Source organism: Porites lutea, chromosome 10 (genome assembly GCF_958299795.1).
Source record: "Porites lutea chromosome 10, jaPorLute2.1, whole genome shotgun sequence".
NCBI classification, from domain to species: Eukaryota; Metazoa; Cnidaria; class Anthozoa; order Scleractinia; family Poritidae; genus Porites; species Porites lutea.
The window spans coordinates 12,291,650-12,313,900 of NC_133210.1; the positions used below are offsets into that span (position 1 = coordinate 12,291,650).

Here is a 22,251-nt window from a genome sequence, read left to right on the forward strand (position 1 = left end):
TCCATTGATACTAAGATAGTATCTTGAGAGACCTTTGTCTTTTCTATGAAGTTTACGAAATCCGTTGTATCTTTTAGATACGATTTCTGTTTTTGTGCGATGGGCTGAAGTAGTTTGTCCACAAAAAATGATGATCTTTCTGTAGGGTCTTCACAGCCCGAAATTATCGGTATACCGACCGGATTTGGTTTGTGGATCTTAGTAAGGGTGTAAAATATTGGTATTCTTGGCGGATCTCGCGTTTGAGAAAACCATTTCTTTGTCATGTCATCAATAAAGTTATTTTGATACAATTGTGCGACAAGCTCTTGAACTCTTTGTGATGTTTCCATTGCCATGGGATTTCGGAGAGGTTTATAATGTTCACTGTTGTTGAGTTGAATCTGAGGAATATCTTAGTATCAATGGATGTAACAAGCTTGTACACAAATATACCACAGGAAGAGGGGATCACAACAGTATGCAGAGCATACCAGGCATTCCACAACAATAACCCTCCTATACCGTCACACTACCTCAAAGAAATGCTTAAACTTATCCTTCAGCAAAATTAATTCCAATTTATTGGAAACAATTATCTTCAGACCCATGGCACTGCAATGGGTACAAAAATGGCCGTTGCATTTGCAAACATTTTTATGGCCGATATTGAGACAAAAATGATAAGTCAAAGCAAAACAAAACCAATAGAATGGAAACGTTTTATTGATGACATTTTCTCACTATGGGACAGTGACAAAAAGGAAATTAACCTGTTCATTGAACAAGCTAACAACTTCCATCCTACAATTAAATTTACGGCTGAAATTTCAGATAACGAGACAACCTTTCTCGACACAATTATTTTTAAAGGAGAACGTTTCAGAAATGAATCGATCCTTGACATCCGTACGCATTACAAGCCTACTGAAACCTTTCAGTATACACATTTTACCTCGAAGCACTCAGACTACTGAGAACAAACTCTTCTGAAACAACGTTCAATGAAAGTATCTCGAATTTTAAATCGCGCCTCATAACGCGCGGATACCCCCACGAGATGATACAGACAACGTTATCAGAAGTCAACTTCGCAAAAAGACAGTCGGCTCTACAACAAGAGAAAAAAACTCGCAAACAAATCTTGCCTTTTGTCACAACATACCACCCATCGGTGCGTAACCTTAAAAATATATTGATGCAAAACTGGAACTTGATACAAAATCAGCCTTTGCTGAAAAACATATTTAAAGATCGGCCAATTATATCCTACAAGAGAGGACAATCTCTTAAAGACATGCTCGTTAGGGCAAAAATATAAGGCAGCGTTCATAACAATGACCACACCATAACGCAGTGGGTCGTGCAGGCCTGTCATTGATTATTATCACATGCTCGTTAGGACAAAAATATAAGGCAACGTTCACAAAAATGACCACAACATAACGCAGTGAGTCGTGCAGGCCTGTCATTGTTTATTGTCACTGTACCGGTGTAAATGTCTAGCATTCCTAACCCCGGTTGTTCTAAAGCTACAATGAGGGACAAAAGTGTTGAGACACTTCTATAAAATGGCCCCCTTTTGAACAGTGGACATACCTATCCCCTCCCCCTGTGTACCCCCACCTCCTCCCCACAAAATCAATGTTGTATTACAGACCCTCAAGTCTTTCTTTTACTACAAACAACATTGATTCGGGGGTGGAGGGATTTACGGCGTTTAAATAGAATGAAATAATAAATGAATGAAATTGCTGATAAAAGCACCCGTTTTAGACAAGTGTATCAACTACTTTTGTCCCTGATTGTAGATAGCGCTACCCAATAGAAATATCGCTATAATTGACCTTACCCTCTCCCCTCATGGGGCTTCTCTGGGATAATGAAAAAAATGATTTAAATGGTACAAAACGAGGTTGAATAATCCAGCCTGGTCGGAGGTGAACTAGTTGGCTATTTTGCAAGCGTGGCCGAGGATTTGAACTCGGGACCACCGAGTACAAATCTAGATAGCGGTCAAGGCAAGACTTGAACTCGGGGCTTTAACCGCTCAGCCACTCTGCCTCTTACTAAGTGGATAAGTATTTGAGAAACCAAACGCGCTATCCTGTGGATAGAGAGTTATCCAGCGGATAGTCTTATTCACCTTTTGAACAATTAGAGACTGAAAGGAGGACGGCAGTTGGCTAAACGTTGGAAATCTTGTGCGCAACCTATATTTGTGCATACAAACTAGTGTCATCGAATTTAACGCGCCACTAAGTGAATTTCACCCATGAGAACCATGAAAGCATGGAAAATTTAATCTTTGACTGAATAAAGTGAAATGCTGTCTCGAAAAAATTGACTTACAATTATGTCCTCTCGCTGATATTTCCTTGTTGACCAATTTTCGTGAAATTTTAATTTTCCATGATCGGTGTATTTGGTAGAAACTCAGACGGTTGTTTACTTGTCGCTTCCTCCACCCGAAAAGTAAGTCTTCACTCCTGAGCCACCAAACGATTTCTGTGACCGAGAGGAGCCATAATCCTTAAATACGTGAGCGTTTGCAGGCTAAGAACTTGATTTGGTGTGCCGTTATTTTAAATAGACCTATTCGGCTAACTCAATGTTGTACCCAATTCAAACCCTTTGGGAATAAAACGTTTGTTTCAGGAATTTCCATATCATTTAAATGTGAATGTCACATTATAATGCAAATGCAATACACAAAGAATCTTATCCCCGGGAGATTTGAATTGGATACAACATTGCGTTAGCCGAATAGGTCTATTGTCATTGAAAGGTGATAAATTTTGGGGAAACAAAAAGTGGACGAACGCTGTCAAACAATCCCTTTTGTTTCCAACTTTTGCGTTTTTTTCTTCAGGAAACAAGCGATTTAACATTTATGATTGAAGGAAAACCTGTGTACGTACACAAGGCCATGTTGAAAATAAGGTAGTAGCACCTTACCAGCTTTGTTAATTAATTTATGTATTCCATAGTAAAGCGTTATTTAAATATAATTCTCCTTGCGTGTACTTTCTTTTAACAGTTCAATTTTTTATATGCCTTCGAAACGGCAGACGTTTCGCCCAGAACTTGCAAGCAAGCATTGCGCTACTTTGTGCGAACAAAGTGCTTTTTGATAAAGATACTGGTGATGAATTCTGAGCCCGGTGAACACATGAGAAAGATGAGTTTTCAGTGAGTGACACAGGCGGCTCGGAAGAAAAAAAAATCCAGGTACTCTAAACAGGAGTCGCACCCATGTCCTTTTGGTTTCTAGTCCAGATACTCTACCACTGAGCCACAGAAGACTTTTGGGAGCTAACGCCTCTAAACTAGGTTCATGTGACAAACATCCTGCATACTGCGAGGGTTAATGCTTTTTATACATCAATAGGCCATTTCCGAGTTGCTTCAAGCCTTTGTTTTAAAGCGAGGCCAAGTGCGAAGCCATTGTTATGAAAATGATTTTTTTATTCTCATTCAAATAAACCCCATTTTCACAAGGAAGGTTTTGCACCTAGCTTCTTTTTGAAATAGAGAGTTTTCGAAACTCAGAAATGGCCTATTGACATAATTATCTTCTCTCAAACCCATTACCTAGTCGCCAAACATCCATCCATGAAGGTCTTTTCTTAGAATTTATTCGATATGCGAAGCAGGCGGTGCGAAACAGATGTCTTTTACTGTCGTGCTCTTCTAACTCCATTCCACTTATCGAATGGAACGAACCCATTCTGCTTTCGGTAGGGTACCACCACCCCACCCCGTCCGATCCATACCGATCGTTAGAATACTGTGGCCTCAATAAGTGACAGTAATTTGTACTGATTACATGGCGCAATAACTCTCTGAACATTACATAGTATTTGGAGCTTTTTTCCTGTCGTCATTTTTCAGAGACCTAAAGATGCGGCCTCACAACTGCACATCGTGTATATGTAAGGATGGCTATCCCATGGTCGAATCCTGAACAGGGTGGGGACGCGGACGGGAGTGGGAATAATTCTGCGCCTACTTGTTCTCAAATTGTGTAATTTGTTACATATCATTGAAACAACTCATTTTCAACAGGTGTGAACATTTCCGTAGCATGTTCCAGTCACACTGGGGTGAAGACGACAAGGAGTAAGTCTGACTATTTAGGGTTAAGAAATTCAAAAGCTCTTTAATTTCTCGTAATTCATCCTGGCTGATAGACCTTTTCTGTATTCCTGTAAATAACAGCATCAACTCAAGGCTTGTGTTGACAAAATACAGTGACTTATATGAAATTATCCAGTCGAGCCTCAACCTCATTTCTTTGCGTTTGCTCACTGGAGCTAAATATAGGAAAGAGCTATATGGATCATATGGACCACTTAGGCCCTTACCGTGGAGCGAGGGGGACTGGGGAAAGAAGAGAGACCTTTCCAAATCAAAACCTAAGAAAGGAGAGAGATGAATGTTTAAGGGCTTCTATTTGCAGGGTGAAAAGATTTCTAGATGTCTTAAGGGAACAGAATGTCTCCCTACAAACCTTCTGCAAAGTCATTGTCGTTTCCCAGGGGAACTTTTTATTTAAGCTTCTTTGCGAAGAGAGAAGAGAAATGACGATCAAAGCCTTTCTTAGTATATCTTTTCCACGGTCAGTGGCTCATTGCATGTTGAAAAAGATATTTGTGTGTTCTAATTATATTTTGTATAATTTTCTTTTCACCTTCTTTCAGTGTGATAGAAGTTACTCAGTTCAGTTACCCGGTGTATCGTGCTTTCCTGCAGTATCTATATACTGATCACGTTCATCTTCAACCAGAGGACGCTATTGGTGAGTATCTAACCACAAAACAAACGGTAAATGATCGGAACTGGAAAAGAAAGTTCCCGTTGTCTCTGTCATGCGAAAAAATTAACGACCACTGGTTGAGCTTGCCAAGCACAAGGAGAAAAAGGCGCATTATGTAAAACTGCTGGGAAGGCTGTCTTTTATGAGGTGACGAAATTGTCTTTGAGGAGGGGGTGAGCTTAGGAACAGAAAAAACTTTAGAAATTGCTGGGACAAGTCACACGCGCTTTAGTAGCATTTCTGATAGTTGCCCTACGGACAGCTGACGCTATTACAGGCCGCTTGCTTAGTCCCTAAGCCTCATTATTCCCCGCGGCCAATTCGTTTCGGGTCACGTGGTCCTGGCAAAGAAGTGAGTGTTTCCCGCCCTTTTGCCTCGGATACGTCACCGAAGTGAATTGACCAGAGGACTGGGAAAACGCCGTACAGAAAATAGACAAACACGCCGCGTTGTAAATGCACTTTTCTTCAACCTCGTTCCCAGGGCTTTTCCCGTAGAACATGGGGGAGGGGAGGGGCGACTCTTTCCCCAGCCCTCACATTTTCTAAGGGAAAAGCCCTGAGGACCAGTTTGACTTTCCTTTGCTGGTTGAGCTTCCCTTGGTCTGTGCAATCTGTCGATCTCGCGTTTTTCCCACATCTCCGATCGCCAAGAGAGAGTGGCCACGGCAAAAACGATTAAAGACACTCACCTCCTAGAGAAGAGTAATAATGAAAACACGCTTTTGTATATTATTTGAACTAGTGGAAGTTTTTTAAAGATTCTTTCAGCTACTTCATTTTCTTGCAGGTCTACTTGACTTGGCTAATTCCTACTGTGAGACACAGCTCAAACGCCTCTGCGAACGAATTATAAAACAAGGCATCACCGTGGACAATGCCGCCATGTTGCTTGCGGCGGCACTCAAATACGAGGCTGTGGTAAGAAATAAACTAAGGATCCTCTTGCACGAAGGTCATGTTAATCTCCTTTAGTACTGAAGCTGTGCTGAGCCCGGGTTTGGGGGTGGGGGTGGCCGGGGGTTACTCAACCAATTGTATACGGGGTGGCTCCGCCCCGAGGTCCAACCACCTACCCAGGTATATACCATTTTTGACAGAACAGTTACCCCCCCCCCCCCCCCCCCCTTTCCGCTCGCTAATTCCGCAGTAGTTAAGCGTTAGTCCATTTCTACTTCTTTTCTTTCTAGGATCTGGAAGAATTCTGCTTCAAGTTCTGTGTCAATCACCTGACAGCAGTCACGCAAACTGAAGCCTTTAATCAACTGGATGAGACAACGGTCAAGGAATTTATTCAAAAAGCTGCTAAGTGGGGTGCCTTTAAATACTAAACCTGAACCATTCTCAACCAACTGTACCTTTAAAGTAGACTTTCTAAAAGTCCTTTATATTTTTCATGGTTTGGTTCGCTCACTTTTAAGAACTTATGAGAGGTCGACTTGTAGCAAGTCTATCTTAAAAGTAATGGATTTCACTGAATTAAAAGGGGACAGCTCTAGACTATAAGAGATTGTAACAGTTCATCAGTTTATTTGGCATTTATAAATCTGATTTGCAGGGTTTTAATGAAAAACACTCTGATAATGTGAGGACTTTCTAGACCTATAATATCCGCGAAAAAAATTTGAACATAAACACCGGGGCTGAAACTTTTCACGGCCCTTCTTCAACTGGCTTAGTTACAATTTCACATTGTGAGGGAAACCTGGCTGAGCTCATCATAGGTAGCCCAAGCCCGAAATATTATCGGAAAAAAGGATTTTTTACCGTTAAATGTTCTAATTGCTGCCCCATCTCAAATAAACGCCTCATGTCTAATAAATGACCCCTTCTATGAAGAAAAGTTTGTATTAGACGCCCCTCTCTAATTGACGCCCCCTCTCTAATTGACGCGGCCTCCCATGACAGTTTCTCCAAAATACTAGGAATTAACTAAAAGGTGCAAAATCGATCATTCAATTTATTCAGTTTCTTGCTTGATTTTGGAGGGCGCTATTTTCAGAATATTTTGGTAAAGTAATATTTTGAGGTAATTAAGTTTCAATAGGAACGCACTGAACAGGATTCCTTTGGAAAGATGTAATATATTATGATTTTTAGTTCAAAACCAGCTATGTAATATATTACTAATTTATTGTCATAGTTCTAAAGTAACTGAAATAATTTGATTTATTTCAATGAAAAATTTTCTGTCATATCTATTTATCTGTTCTTAAAAATTAAATTAATATTATATGATCAAAAAATAATTCAATATAGCGACATCAGCTTGTGCATATAAAAAGAGGTGGAAACTGTTCTATTTATTAATAGCGAAACAAGTTTGCCGCAATAAATGGTCCAACTAGGCACAGTTTTGCGACAATTGATAATCATGTCGGTCATAGCTTTGGTGTGGGTGGCAACATTTTCAAGACTGAAATTTCTTTGAAAAACGGCCAACAGGCTTTAATTTTGAAAGCTGGGCTGTAGGCAAATCTGGAAAAATTCGATACCAACTCTTCTTACACAAGGAGATTACAGTGGCTCTAATCCACAGGTCACAGGTCAATGGCCGTTTTCATACTAAGGGAGAACTTAAGCAAACATTTTGTAGTTCGTCTGGTTATGCGTCTCTAGTATAAAGACGGGCATAAGACGCATTATGCTTCCAGACGAACTACGTACCTTTCGTAGTGCGTCGTTTAAGGCGTATTTCGAACGGCGTCTTGTACGCGTCTTTATACTTGAGACGCATAACCAGATGAACTACAAATGTTTTCCCAAGTTCGTCCAGACGGATAATGCGTCCTTAGTATAAAAACGGCCTTAGATATATACTCCCCTGACCGTTAGATAGAATGGACCCAATAGATAAGAACTTGACGGGCCTAGCAGGCCTGAAAATAACTGAAAGAGACATGTTCCCTGACTCTCCTGAAGAGAGATTGCACTTAACCAAGTTATTACAGGAGAGGAACTCTTCCACTAAAGGTTTTTAGGTACAAGCTTTATGGAAGTCCAACCTAAATTAGCCCCCCTCGTCACGTCCCAACGAGTCAACGGGTTTATTTATCAAATAAAGGTTTTTTAGATTTTATTCTTTTAAGAAAAAAAACGACCCCCTATTGTCCCATGCTAGTGCTGATCACTCGTCTTAAGTTCTCAGAAGAGAGCTCTTGTGAGAATACATCAAACGCTCCATTCTTGCCACAAGTCTTATTTTTATCCAAAACCGCTTTAGCTATATGTTCTATTTCTGGCCGTCCTTACCACGGACAAAGAAGCAAAAAAAAAAAAAAACGCCTGATCTCAGGTTACCGTTCTCGTTTCGTTTTATCCAAGCAAGACAGACGCTCGAAATTTCGTTTCCCTTCCCGCCACTAATTTTCTTTCTCTCCCTTGCTTGAACGTCGGGTCCCGCGAGATGGAGCATTAATGAACGTCTCCTGTGCCTGTTGTTCGCGTTGTCTTCATTTAGAATTAAGCTTTTGCCGTCTGCAAATAGTTCGAACGCTGTCAGCCAACGCTTCCATCGCAAGCCAAGCGTGTTTTGGTCCCCATGACAGTCGAATGTTTTGACATGGTTGCGTTCATTATCATCCATGTTTCTCGCGAACTTTTCGTCTCGCTGACTTCTTGGGGTCTTTTTTTACCCTCGTCGCCAATGTTGTGACCGATCTCGTCGCGGGTAAAATAACGAAGGATTACAACGGATTGAACCTCAAAAGATTAGCTTTATTCCGCCTATCACGACTCGTGGTCCTTTACAACTACAGTCAGGCGTTACATGCACTACTGAGGGGGAATTTGGGTCCTAATACACTACAATATTTACTTATGAAGCTGCCGTCGTGCACAGGCAATCAAGGCTAGTCGTCTGCTGCGAAACCTGGTGGCTTCGCAGCAACAAGTTCAGTGGAAGTAACTTGAAATAAGGTTTACATTTTTCCTTAGCTTCAATATTTGCTAGAAGTAGTAAACAAATCAAATATGGAAAAAGACAGTCTTTCCTCACAGTAAGACAGCTGAACGGATCACTATACCATTACGAAACTTGTAATCTCAACGAACAATGCACAAGATATATTTTTGATTAAACAACTTAACGAACTGACACTCTCTTATTAAACAGGACAGACTCAAAAATAGTTTTCTTTCCGAAAGAAGGTGTTGACGAGGCTTTGTCAATAGATTTTCAGTTGTGAAGGTGTAAGCGGCTTTCTTTACACAAAGAGGAAAAGAAAAACGATAGGAAAAATTAAAAAAAACCCTGAATATTCTATATAAAATGAACAAACAATCTATGTATATAGCTTCACTTATCCTAAGAGAGCTCAATGCATAAAAATATGCAGAGCCTAATACAAATGAAAAGGATAGAAGTTAATGGAGTTGTTTACTTCTATCCTTTTCATTTGAATATTCTATATAAATATTTTAGCCATAAAATTTAAGTCAAGCCGTAACTGTCCGTACCCGTCCGGTTACGGGAACACAAAAAGTCTCGCAATATCTCCCTTCGTTAAAATTATCTCCGAGAAATACACTTTTTAATAAACACTAAAATACTAAAATCCTATAGTTACTGACTTTACACCTTTTTAGCTTGTACAATTTCGGAAATGAACATACTTTATCGAGAATATTTTGAATTAGCATTTCAACGTTCGAAACTGTCCTTTTGTGTACTATTACACTTTAGAGCGTAGATATGCTTGAGTTGCGCCGGCGGGCCGGGGGCGAATAGGGAGGGAAATGCTAAAATGGCAAGTAAAGCGGAAAATTGTCGAACGAGCATTTCTAGCCCGATTTTTGATAACGTTATCGCCAACTGGACCTTTTGCGTCGAACAGTTTTTTTTTTTATCTCTAAAGTAGCTATTATAAAAACTAAGAGCGTAACCATTGCTTTTTTTCGTCTCCTCGCTCTTTCTTTTTCTCCTTTCCTTTTACTTCGTTTTGGAGCTTCTCGCGCTTAAGAAACTTGCCTTTTGACGCCTTTTCGCTCAAATGACTGCAAATTTCGTTAGGTTGGTTTTCAAAAAATCGGCTAGATTTACATGACAAGGAACTGCGAAAAATCGCAACTAACTAATTTTCGCCAATTTTGTTAAATCGACAACTGGCTCTGGACTACAATGATCATTAACATGACAATGAACTGCAAAAAATTGCAACTAACGCGAAAAATCGTTTGACTTGCGATTTTTCGTAGTTTTCGCTGTTGACGAAAAATTGCAATTTTTGCAGCTGCGTGCAAACCTGGACTTAAGTGTCAGACAAACACCTTCCCAATAGCCACGATTTTATTTGTTCCAATTAAACACTGTAAATGTATTAAACAGTTCTCTGAAAGCAATGATTATCTGCAGATTGCACAATGCAAGAGCAAAGGTCCGCACAATGATTTTAATACCTCAATGAGTTTCTCAATAATACCGTTTATAAAATAAATTTTCAAGGGTTGCCTCTAGTTCCAGTATTAAATTAGTCCCCTTCTCTAAATAGCTCGGCCTCAACATGGCTGGGGAAAAATACTACAAATAGATGAATAAAAAATAAGCCCTGCTAGGTAGCTTATAGAGAGGGAGGATCTTGCAAACTCGATGTCGGACCTGAATGTTTGGAATAAGATAATTCAGAGCACTCCGACCGAAAAGGCCGAATGATGGATGATGAATAAGATTAAGAATCTCAACTAGCAAAATCCAAACCGGTTGACTGCTTTGAAACGTTAACTGTCAGCAGGGCCTCCTGATTTCAAGTCCAACACTGTGTCCGGTTCGGTTACGCTTACTTCTCTTTAAATGAACATAACGACACTTACTGCCTTGTGCAATTTACCGCTTTCATAACAAAACAGACTTCGGTGAACATAACAGAGAGATTAAGGGTCAGGTTTACGATAAACGACAAACGTCAGATTCAAGTTGAGAAATTCTCAGAATAGAAAATAAGCAGTTAAAAACTGTCCAGAGCACTTCTTATCCTTTTGGATAAAACTGGCGTGAAACTCCTTATTTTTGAGTAGAAGTAATAAACAGCAAGCAACAATTAAGGGAAAAAATTGATCACGTGGTACAAATTCACGTTTGCCGTTTGGAATAATCTTTGTCGTACCTCCACGTTCACCCCTCTGATGTGCTTTCTTCTTAGTCTGTGGATTCACTAATGCAATACTTTACTGCTAAATCCTTGCATCGAACATATTCATGACACAAGGCTTTGTACAAGACTAAGTAAGTTGCTGACGAGCCCTCTATTCTTTTCCACGTATACAGCATGCGGTAACATTTGTCACGGAGTTCTTTATTATCGTGGTCGAATCCTTCTATTTCTGCTTCGCCGAATTCCAGGCGCCTCGCAAGGGCTTTCCACGATTTCCCAAGCTCTGTTGACAACCCTTCCAAATCATAGTCCACAACCATTTCATCTTTGATTTCTTTAAAAAGAAGCAAACAAAAATTAAAATTCTACATCAAAAACAGAAAGACGTTTTTCTTTGGAAAGTACAAATTAAGCTCCGTATTCGCTGTTTCCTCAGTCTCCAGCTCAAGGTGGCTGAACACAGTTTCTGTGACAGAATTGCGTGCGCTGAGAAATTTCACTGACGCTATTCTTTCCGCGCGCACCAAAGACTGACTTAATCTCTGCATTTTGGAGTTTCTTCTATGAGAACAAAAAGCAACGAAATATCAGTTTCTAAGAACCGCTTGATATGCCACCATTATGAAGTCTCTACCCGGGTTTTACCAAACAAATAGGTTCTGTGACAAGGTGCGTACCTTCTTCCAACTCCGGTGATCTCTGCTTTCTTTTCCTTCCTTTTTCTTTTAGAGTTTCTTCTACGAGAACAAGGAGCAGTATAAAAAGATCAATTTCTAAGAACCACTTTGTATGGCACCATTATAAAGTATATTTACCGTCGTACAAATTGTGAATAAACCAATAATCAACAACAGGGAACGGGCGAGACGTAACGTAAATAAACGTTGCAACGCGATACGATTGAAATGCTGCTACTGCTACTGCTGCTGCTCCTCCTGCTCCTCCTCCTCCTACTGCTACTACTAATATTGATGGAAATGTGATGGTGAATACATGAGAATACAAAAACGATAATTAAGAACACGACTTTGAAGATTTCCTTTATTAAGTGAGAGAACTGAGCGGTCAAGTTAGCTCTTGGCTCCCAACAAGTTTGTTCCTCAACCCAATCGACACTTAGCCACACCACATTTCTAGGGTATGAGTATCAAGGCTTTATATAATGCCTGCATTGAGCAACGTTACAAAATACTGCTGTGTTCAAACACCAAGCCTAAGTGAGTGTTTTGCTTTTAACGTTTTAGAAGCTAAAATCTCTTCGATTACTAGTACCATCTATCAACTATAACATCTTCAAGCTCAAAAATACTCAACACCTACTGGCTTCAAGCACGCAGCCTAAAAAAGTATGCTGCGAAGCTTTGTGTCCTCGCAGTAATCAAGACCTCTCGATTAATTGTTAAAGCTGGCAATCAACAAAACCTGAATCGGATCGGATAAACTGCTGTAACTCACTGAATGACAAAAGGTTAAGGATAGAGTTACAAGGGTTGATCTGCTACTGTTTGATCCACGTTTTGTCAACGGACGTTGAAGCCTACCTTGTAAAGACCACGATTCATCACGCGACTTTGGATATGAGCTGGAAAGATTTAAATTCTGCAAAGAAAAAATGCCACCCCTTTTTTAATACTAGGTCCATATACCTGAAGGTGTAGGCCTCTGTTCGTCCCGTTTTGAGAAGCCGTTTACATATCTGACTGGGTGCCTATAGAATTTTTTTTAAGGCCCTAGACTTGGAATTGTTTACGATGTCGTTATTAGAGAGCTTTAGCAAAGACGACGGCGACGGGCAACGGCAACTGCAACAAAAACGTCACTATAAAAATAAATTAAAAGCGAATTCTAATTTTTGAAACCGTCGCTATGACTCCAGTTCGCTTACAATGACAAATGGATGAATTCTCGGCAGTTGAGTTCTTGAAGGCCGCACTCGGATTAGAAAAAGAAATAATATATAGATTTTGCCCGGGCTAAAAGCGAAGCTTCCGTTTAAATACTACTAATAAAAGCAATCAACTTTACCTTATACATTTTAAGCACTGACAAAGAAATTTTCAAATCCCTACTTAACATTTGGAGCCTTTCATTTAACTTTTGAGTACGGGTTTTGGTTAATCAAGATTATAATATCCCACAAACACAATCATCTGAAATGAAGAGACTCTCCAATCGAGCTCAAAGTCTCCTGTTATTTAAATTAATACAAACCGAACCTGGCTATACAGGTATACATGCTAGGTATACACGCTGCATGGTATACATGCCAGCTATACATAAACAACTTTAACATCCCCCCCTTTTTGTGGGGGGAGGGGGGGGAGAGAAAATTACGCTAAAGTTTATGGACCACTGCATGCATTGACTACATGTTCATTGGGTTATGGAAGAAAATAATAAAAATAATAATAATTATAAAAAGAATGACAAACATCGTTCTAACGAAGATCAGGACAGTTTATTGAAATATTAATTTTAGGAGGCAAAACTACAATTATTCGAAGCAACATTACAATCCAGCAGTCAATAGCTAGTTAATAGTATAAAAGTTACATCACGTTTTTGCGGTGCAAACGCCGATCACGCAAGCACGATTTTGGAAAAAACGTTTTGACACCAAAACTCCATATTCTTATTTATTTATCCCTTTCTTCGACGATCAAAACTTATATATATATTTTTTTTCAACAAAAATTGGCGTCTGAATTTATTCTATCTTATTATACTTCTTCTTCTTTTTGTTTGAATGTTGCTTTCTTTGTTCCCCCAAAACAGGCGAATACGCATGATCGCCAGTAGTACCTACGAGTTGGTTCTGAAATGTCCGAAATGCGTAAATCTACACAGGGAGTTCTACAAGGATCCATTCTGGGACCGGCCTTATTTAATGTGTACATCAACGATTTGCCTAGCATTCCAGATTATTGCTCCTTAGAATCCTACGTAGATGATTCCAAGTTACATCTAACATTCCCAGTCAAGGACATCGACACTGCAACTCGACAAATAACCGAAGACCTGAAGAAAGATTTTTCTCGTGGAGTTGTCAAAATAGCAGTAAGTAAGTAATAACTTTATTTAACCACGGAATCCTTATCACTAAAAAGTGGTCTTCTAAAGAGCCGTGCACATTAAACTAAGACTTTGAAAATAACAAACATTATTGAAAAAGACCTATAATAAATGCTTACTAAGAAAATCTTAATGTACAATAGCGGAATAAAAACAATTTAAAGTAGTGGCCTGCTTAGCCTCAGCTGACAGGCTGTTCCATGTTACTGCGCCCCTATAACGAAAACTTTTCTTTAGGGCCTCAGTGTTCGGTCGCGGAATAAACAGGTTACGTTGGGCACCTCGAAGATTATGCCTGTGAATGGTATTAATGCTGGCGAATTTATCAGACAGGTATTCGGGTACAAGGTTATTTACAGTTTTAAACATTAAAGATTTCAGTTGCTTAGCACGTCTCTCAGCGTTTTGAAGCTTCTCTAGTTTTTGGCTGAGACCATTACCGATACAGCCCCAGACAGCGCTGCAATAATCGATATGCGGAAGAATCAATGACTTGTTAATAGTGACAAGGGTATTCTGGGGACATATTGGTCTTAGCCTCCTCAGGGCAGCTAGTAGTTTTGCAACTTTACCGTTGACTTCGGAGATGTGAGCCTCCCACGAGAGTGTTTCATCAACCTGAACGCCTAGGCATTTGTAACTATTGACTCTTTCAATTGAATGCCCGTCGAGGGATATAAGTGGATCGCTAGGGAGCAAAGAGATTTTTTGCCCCGTGCCTGTAAACAAACATTTAGTCTTGAGGACATTAAGACTTAGACGGTTAGAATCGAGCCATTGCTTCAGATTGCCCAAATCATGAGTCAGGGATGAAAACAACTCATTAGGGTCTTTGGAGGCAAACGTGAGATTAGTGTCATCGGCGTACATTCTCACATCCGATAGGAGGTTACAGTTAGGGAGATCATTAAGGGGCCGAGGATTGAACCTTGAGGCACCCCACAACTTATGAAGCTAGTTTCGGAATTTATGTTGTTTATAACTGTAACCTGAGTTCTATCTGAGAGGTAGTCTCGGAAAAGATTGAGACTCACACCTTTAAACCCATACAGCTCCAATTTTGACAGAAGGATCTCATGGTTAATAGTATCAAAAGCCTTTTTCAAGTCAATAAACAGAATGGTATTTGTCAAACCATCGTCGATATTGAGATACCAGTTGTCAGTGATGTCAATAAGAGCTGTAAGGGTCGAGTGCATAGGTCTAAAGCCAGACTGATATTTCGAAAGTAACTTATTATCATTTAAATATGAATAAACCTGATTACAGATGGCTTTTTCAAAGAGTTTGGCAATTACAGAAAGCACAGAAATTGGCCTGTAATTGGCTGGGTCAACTTTCGAGTCAGCTTTGAAAATTGGAGTTACTCTAGCACTCTTCCAGTCTTTGGCAATAATTCCCTTAGAAATAACTAAATTAAAAACATGTGTAAGGGAAGACGCAATGGATGGAAATGAAAGCTTTACGAGGCAAGTTGGAATACCGTCGAGGCCATCAGCCTTACCCACAGGAATATCACAAGTTTGCGCAGTCCATCAATAGTCAGTAATTCGAACTCGAAGGTGCTATCACACGGTTCTACAAAATCACGAAAACTGACTCGAGGGGGATTTATGTTCGCCGCTAAGTTAGGACCAATATCGACAAAATGCCTGTTAAAAGCATTGCTTAGCTCATGAGGGTCAGTTATCACCTTGTCACCAATAATCTCCTTTTCTTAATAGGTGCATGAAGGTTGGCTACCGCTAGAAATGATTGTTTCCACACCTCCCATGCGCCAATAGGGTTATAAATCTGCTCAATTATGTCCAACGGAACCAGCGCCATGTCATTCACAAAGTCATCAGGCACAAAATAATTATATTGTCTCGATTCAATGATTCGCGGGAACGACCTAGGGCATGTTAATTTGCGAGAGACATAGATCAAACTATGATCGCTGCAACCAATAGGAGATACACCTGATGTAGCAAATTTGACCGGCTCATTGGTAAGAAATAAGTCGATAAGTGATTTAGTACTTGAAGTGACACGTGTAGGCTCCTTGATTAATTGAGTATATTGAAACAATTCACACAGTTCAATTAGGTGTCTAGTTTCATTAGCAGGGGTAACTGCCATCATGTCACAGTTGATGTCACCTAGTATATTTGATTCAACATTTTCAGCTTCAATCTTTGCCAGAAGAACTTCGAACTTATCAAAGAGCTCAATTGGAGAATTCGGAGGTCTATACCAGTTTGAAATAAGAAATGGCTTGGATCTGGGTTTTTGGATTTCAATACACAAGAACTCAAGATCTGGATCAGAGAGGTCGGATCTGATTTTAAAGTCAATGAGGTTGCAAACGTACATGGCAACACCACCACCACCCCTGCACCGGTCACGCCTAATAAGTGTATAACCATCAATTGACAGTGCAGAATCAGTGAAGGTGTAATTAAGACGAGTCTCACTTAAGGCTAGCAAATCTAATGTCTGAGATTGCATTCTTAAGCGAAGCTCGTCCAAGCATTTTGTTAAACTAACAATATTGAGAAATGCAATTTTGAAGCCCTTAAGTTTGGGTAGACTGAAAGTTAGGTCTGATTCAGATATACATCCATGGTTAGAATTTTCTTCAGACCGGGGCGAGGTAGGGATAGCAGGCTCATTACCAAATAGTCAATTAGAGTTAAGATAATCCGCATAACAGTTTAAAAGAAGAGAAGACCCTTTGCGGTTTATGTGAACACCCCTACGGTTTAAACAAGCCTTCTAATCAACCCTGATAAAACGAAATTGCTCTTAATTGGCCCCCGTCAAATGCTGCAAAATGTGCCTGCATATCTGGAGACATGTTTCCCCACCACCACCACTTCTTGTGCAAAAAAAAAGATTTCAGATAATTTTTTTAACACTTAAAGTTTATACCGAAGATGATCTGATATTTTTTGAACGTGAAAACTAGCAAATTCGTTCCCAGGGTTCTCTCCTACCCGTCCCTGCAGAGCGAGAGAGGGGAGTAGGAGAGAAGTAACATAGCCGTAGCAATGGTACTGTTAGTAGAAAGTACATAACGCACCTTTGACACGTGTTCAATGGCCCTAATCCATGGTGCGAGCGGTTCCTTTTCCAGCGTTTGACCCGGCTCACAACAGAGGACTCTACCGTCCAAAGGTATGTAATGGCCACAGTCATGGTGCCAACATGAACTTTTTTCGTGCCGGGCGCAGGGCTCTGCCTTTTTACCGATACAAACTATGCATCGAGCGCACAACGTCTCAGACATTAAATGCAGCCAGTGACACTCCTTTCGTAGCTTTTTCAAGAATTCACTCAACTGGCTACAAAAAAAGAAAAGATGTTTAACAGTTGAAGGGAAACTTGGAAAACAGCAGTTTAGCTTCTATCTGAATCACTTGAAGGACTCGTATGTTAAGTAAACTGGTCCTAACTGAATTGAACTGAAAAGAAAGCTCCTTCATCTAAGGGAACTTTCACAGAATTCACTATTATTGTGATCACTAAAGGGGGATTCAACACTGGACTTAACAGGAGATACATACCTCGTGTACACAAAGCTACCAGGAATGGATTTATCATTTAGTCATGAGTGCTTACCTCAAAACAAGATCATAAAGCCCTTGTGGAGGAGTACTGCCATGATCTGCAAAAATTTGCAGCTTAATAACTGCCTTGTAGCACAACAATTGAAGAACATGGTTTTCATTGTCCAAGGCAATTTTGGCTTCATTAGCGCAAAGGCTGCGCATATTATTAAAGTGAGGAGTTTTCCCGAAAAGGACAACCAGTCGGCAGAAAAGTCCACTTGGAACATATTTAGTTTGAAATGTGAGGTATATCGCTGAAGCGTAATCTGTTTCATTTTTTCCCTCTTCTTTATAATAGGTAGTCAGCATACAAGGGACCAGGATTTTGGATTCTCCTGTTTTAGTTTCTTCTGTTTTTTCTGGCCACTTGCAAATGAGGTTGAACTTATCCATTAAAGAAATAAAAGAGTCTTTAATAGGATACACACTTTCTTTGTTGCAGGTATAATCAATCAACCGCTCACGAAGAACTCCTTCTTTTGCTAATTTCTTGCGATCTTGTCTTATACACAAAGGTTCCTTCTGATCTGGTTCCACTTTGATAATCTCACAGATTACACTGATTAACCACTGGGGATCTAAGACAATCAGACCAAATTTCTGTTCATCCTGTTCGTGTTCATGGTACACTATTGTTCCACGGCCATGCAAAAAATACACAAGCTCGTCAAAGTCGTCTTCACTCTTAAAAGTGCAGTGCTGTGAAACAATATCTTTTCGAAAAGATTCCTTTTGGAGGTACTTTTGCTTTTGCCAGACAGGTTTTCTAATTTCTTTCTCGACACGATGCCATTGCAAAGGGATTTCCATTTTGGTATGAGGCATTTTATCAGCCAACTCCAAGATCTTTTTTCGCAACTCACTGATTTCCTCCTGGTCGACTGATTTTCCAGATTTTGTGTTATCAATCGGAAAACAATCAGCGATGTGTGGTAAATAAGTGTATTCATCGAACACACTTGAACACTTCTCTTCTACTACAGATTCAATTGTTTGACGTGGATCGTCTACACAGTCAGCATGGGTACCGACAAGTATGACTGGAGGATACGAAAGCCCATCACTCTGAAAATTCGTCTTTAAAGAGTGAATCAAGTCCATCCACCTAAGTAAGTGATCCAAATTGGTGTCCTCGCTATCGCGGGCTGTTGCAATGAGCTCTTTGTGTCCCACATTGACTCGACATTCTGCTTTTTCGCTCAATTTCTTTGTAAGATCAAACACGAGGAGATAAATGTCATGTGAGGACATAAAGATTGGATGTATAGCACGATAGATGTCCTGTCCAGCAAAATCCCAAATGATGGGCCAAATTTTTTCATTAGTGTCACCTTCATTTTTCTCCAGGTGTTCTTCTACTATTATGGCAATTTCATTTGGGACGCTAAATGGCTTCTTTTGATTTTCCAGGTCTTCATCTCCTGAAACTAAGAGAGAAGAATTTTCTCTGTTAAGCGAGTATTCAGCTTTTCGATTGCCTGGCAGAAACAGTAGTCCCAACCAATAAATCTGCTTGTTGAAATCACTAGAAAGTTTCCCATATTTGTGACAAAATAAGAAGAGGCTAAAGTCTACTCTTGTTTTTCTATGTTAGTTTAATTCCTGGTTACAGAAAGTAGTGTGCGAGTGATTTAAAAAGAGAGGCAATTAGAGACAGTATTTTACCACTCTGAAATACAGTTAACGACAAAAAACAAATAAACCTAGCAAAGTTGGGATTAGCCGCGCAACATAATATTATGTATTAAAGATCCAGAGCCTAGTTTAAGTAAGGAAGAGAAACGTTTGTATTGTTTGCATTCATTTGTTGGTGTAAGCGCGAAAGCGTTTCTACCACTTTCTGCTGATAAGAACGAAAGAAAAGAATCGATCGCCATTCTTTCCGGGGATGGTTATTTTCAGGATTTACTCAGGAGCAGGAATCTATTTACTAATCGGACCTTTACGTTATTTTAGGATTTCACACACAGACACAAATAGTATAACAATTTGGTACTGCATAATATATAGCATCACATCAAATATTTTTGCTTGGTAGCTTTCATTTGATTTGTCACACTTTTGATTTTGATGGAATACACAGACATCTCGAAATTCGGAGCACATAACTGAACTTAGCGGATCATCTTCCAAGGGAGCTACTAAAGATGCTGTTAAAGGCGTACATGGCAGAAGGCGTTAACTTACGATTTTTCTGGCCCTGGTTTTCCTTGACCTCACTAGGAACTTCTTCCTGTCGGGGGAGTTGAGATTTTCCTTCATCAGCTTTTGACGAAATCGGAATTTCTGTGTGGGTATAGGAATAAAAGGTAATGAGAGAAATTGGTGTTGAAATAGATAGCCTGATCCACGCTAGGAAAATTATCTAACTTTAAGCCTGAAATATCGGAAGTCGAGTCAGAGGGATGGATTTCCTCTCATAGCCAATGAATCTACTACCTTGTTCTCTCTATGCGTTTCGTCTGTTTTTACTTACGATCTTTCTGGGCCTGGTTTTCCTTGACCTCGCTAGAAGCTTCTTTCTGTTGGGGGAGTCGAGTTTTTCCTTCATCTGCTTTTGACGAAATCGGGTTTTCTGCGTGGTTATAGAAAAACAAAAGCGTGGAATGTAAGAAATTGGTGTTGAAATATATAGCCTGTACAACGCTCAGAGATTATTCACCTTCACGCTTGAAGAATCGGAACTCAGAGATTTCCTCTGATGGCCTATGAGTCTACTACCTGGTTCTCTTCATACGTTCCGTCTATCTTTTAGTACTCTGTTGCGGGACTAGATGATATCTTATAAAAAAAATCCATCAACTTAAAAAGATGAAGGTCAATTCGTGTTTAATTAGCCTATCCCAGGGGAGAGAAAGGGGAAGGGGTTAATGCCACCAACCCAAAGGTTGACGGGTTTTTTGATTTTTCAGAACCATTTAATTGCCAGAAACTTTTTCCCTTCAGTAACTTTTTATCTATTCCTTGGGTCTATTCCTTGAGTGGTTATGTATTAAGCGGCCAGTTTTCTAACTCCAGATTTTTCTCCCATACAAACGCTGTCTATGTTTTGATGTTTTGCCCACGATAACCCTAATTTTGTGTCATTGAAAGTGTGTTTTCCGGATACTTCTACCCCGTTTAAGCAAATTGAAGGGCATGTTCTTTTCTTCTTTTCTTCAAAGAAAATTTCAATCTTTATCGCAAACCAATGAGCTCCAGAACTTTTGACAAACAGCCTCGAGCTCAGGGTTCTTTTTTTAACAATTATCACAGAGGGGAAAAGATTAAACAAATATGTTTAGAACTTACCATCTTCAACAAATAACTGACCTGTTTTGTTAGACGCTAGAGTTCTCGGTTGTTTCTTTGCTGGCTGCTCTGAATGTTTGCTTAATAAATCCTCAGCGGTCTTTGCAGCAATCCTATGATCAAATACTGTTGTGTGTTCTAGAGAGGCTGGATTTCTCCACGCGCCTGTTCCAGCATTCTTGACAGCAGGGATCATTTGCACTCCCTCAGTACTGAGTTCGGCTTCATCAAAAGGTTCACCTCTTAGAGCTTTGCCGAGGCTCGTTTTACCCACACGGTCTTGCCCTACGAGCAAAACCTTGACACGTTTATCATATGTGCTACCACTAGTCTCAATTGCCCTGTGGTAAGCAGCAAGTGCCTTGTCTCCTCTAGCTCGCACAAAGGCTGGAATCAAATCTGAAAGTTAAAAGAATCGGTTTAACTAATTATTAGAGGTGACATCAGGTTTCATACTGATGTTAAATAAGCTACGTCTCTAGACGCGATCATGTATCATTCTTGCAGCTTTAGAAAGATTACTGCTCAGTGATTGTTTCTTTAGAGATTAAGAGTTTATATAATTACTTAGAAGTATAGAAAATTCAAGATTTACGCCACGATCCGGCCAGGGGCCCGTTTCTCGAAAGTCCCGGTAACTTTACGGGCCCGAAATCAAATATTCAAATCGAAATATAAAGAATAAGAGCGAGGGCCCTGGCTAGCAAACTACTCCATTTTGTTTCATTAACTGACAGTTTTATCGTGTTAGATGCAAAACTATTGAAACCTCGATCTTTAATGTAAACAGAGACAGCTTACCGGGCCCGTTAATTATCGGGACTTTCGAGAAACGGGCCCCAGGACCGTAGCGAGACATTTAACGCAGAAAATTGCAAAATCTAGAGGCTTTGAACCACATTGTATTTTAGGCAGTTTTAGAAAATTCAATCTTGTTTAAATCCAGACGAGGCGCTTGCCTCGTCTTGCCTTATGTCAGCTACGACCCTGCGATTAAGCTGGTACTTAGTTTATTGCTACATTCCCCTGGTAAAGACAACGTACCTGTCACTACTTTTTTAACTGAATGAGACAGAAATAAAATACTTGCAATAAAATATATGTAGCAAGGGGTATACCTTACCTTCGTTGTTGTTAAGTTTATATTTGGTGATGTCTTCATCGTCCTGCAATTTTTCTTTGGGAAACAAAACAATATTCATGATGTGGTTGAAACCGAGGCGGAAGCATAAAAAAAACATACCGTAAAATTCCGAAAATAAGCCCCGGAGCTTATATTTTTCAAAGACCCTTTTTGAGGGGCTTAATTTTGGAGGGGCTTATATTCGGAGGGGCTTATCTACGGAGGGAAATTTGCGTTTCAAAATCAATTGGGCTAGCCTTATAGTTGGCATTAAATTTACCTTTT

At 39.8% G+C, this 22,251-nt stretch overlaps 2 protein-coding genes and 1 pseudogene across 2 annotated transcripts; 2 read left to right on the top strand and 1 right to left on the bottom strand.

Moving 5' to 3' along the window:
• Positions 1-430: 430 nt before the first annotated feature.
• On the top strand, positions 431-1,300 carry LOC140950096 (uncharacterized; annotated as a pseudogene).
• Positions 1,301-2,391: 1,091 nt separating this feature from the next.
• On the top strand, positions 2,392-6,448 carry LOC140949522 (RCC1 and BTB domain-containing protein 1-like). The gene is made up of 6 exons (XM_073398685.1): positions 2,392-2,454; positions 2,852-2,922; positions 4,048-4,101; positions 4,683-4,780; positions 5,589-5,719; positions 5,989-6,448. The coding sequence occupies exons 1-6, from the start codon at positions 2,392-2,394 to the stop codon at positions 6,127-6,129; spliced, it is 558 nt and encodes a 185-aa protein (XP_073254786.1). The 3' UTR covers positions 6,130-6,448.
• A 3,944-nt stretch (positions 6,449-10,392) lies between these two features.
• LOC140949523 (uncharacterized) lies at positions 10,393-22,045 on the bottom strand. Its single transcript, XM_073398686.1, has 9 exons — positions 21,967-22,045; positions 20,865-21,242; positions 20,029-20,127; positions 19,740-19,838; positions 17,563-19,030; positions 17,024-17,285; positions 12,429-12,486; positions 11,565-11,624; positions 10,393-11,221 (listed from the first exon to the last, which is right to left on the bottom strand). Exons 1-9 carry the CDS (start codon positions 22,043-22,045, stop codon positions 10,932-10,934), a joined length of 2,793 nt encoding a protein of 930 aa, XP_073254787.1. The 3' UTR covers positions 10,393-10,931.
• Between the last annotated feature and the right edge of the window lie 206 nt (positions 22,046-22,251).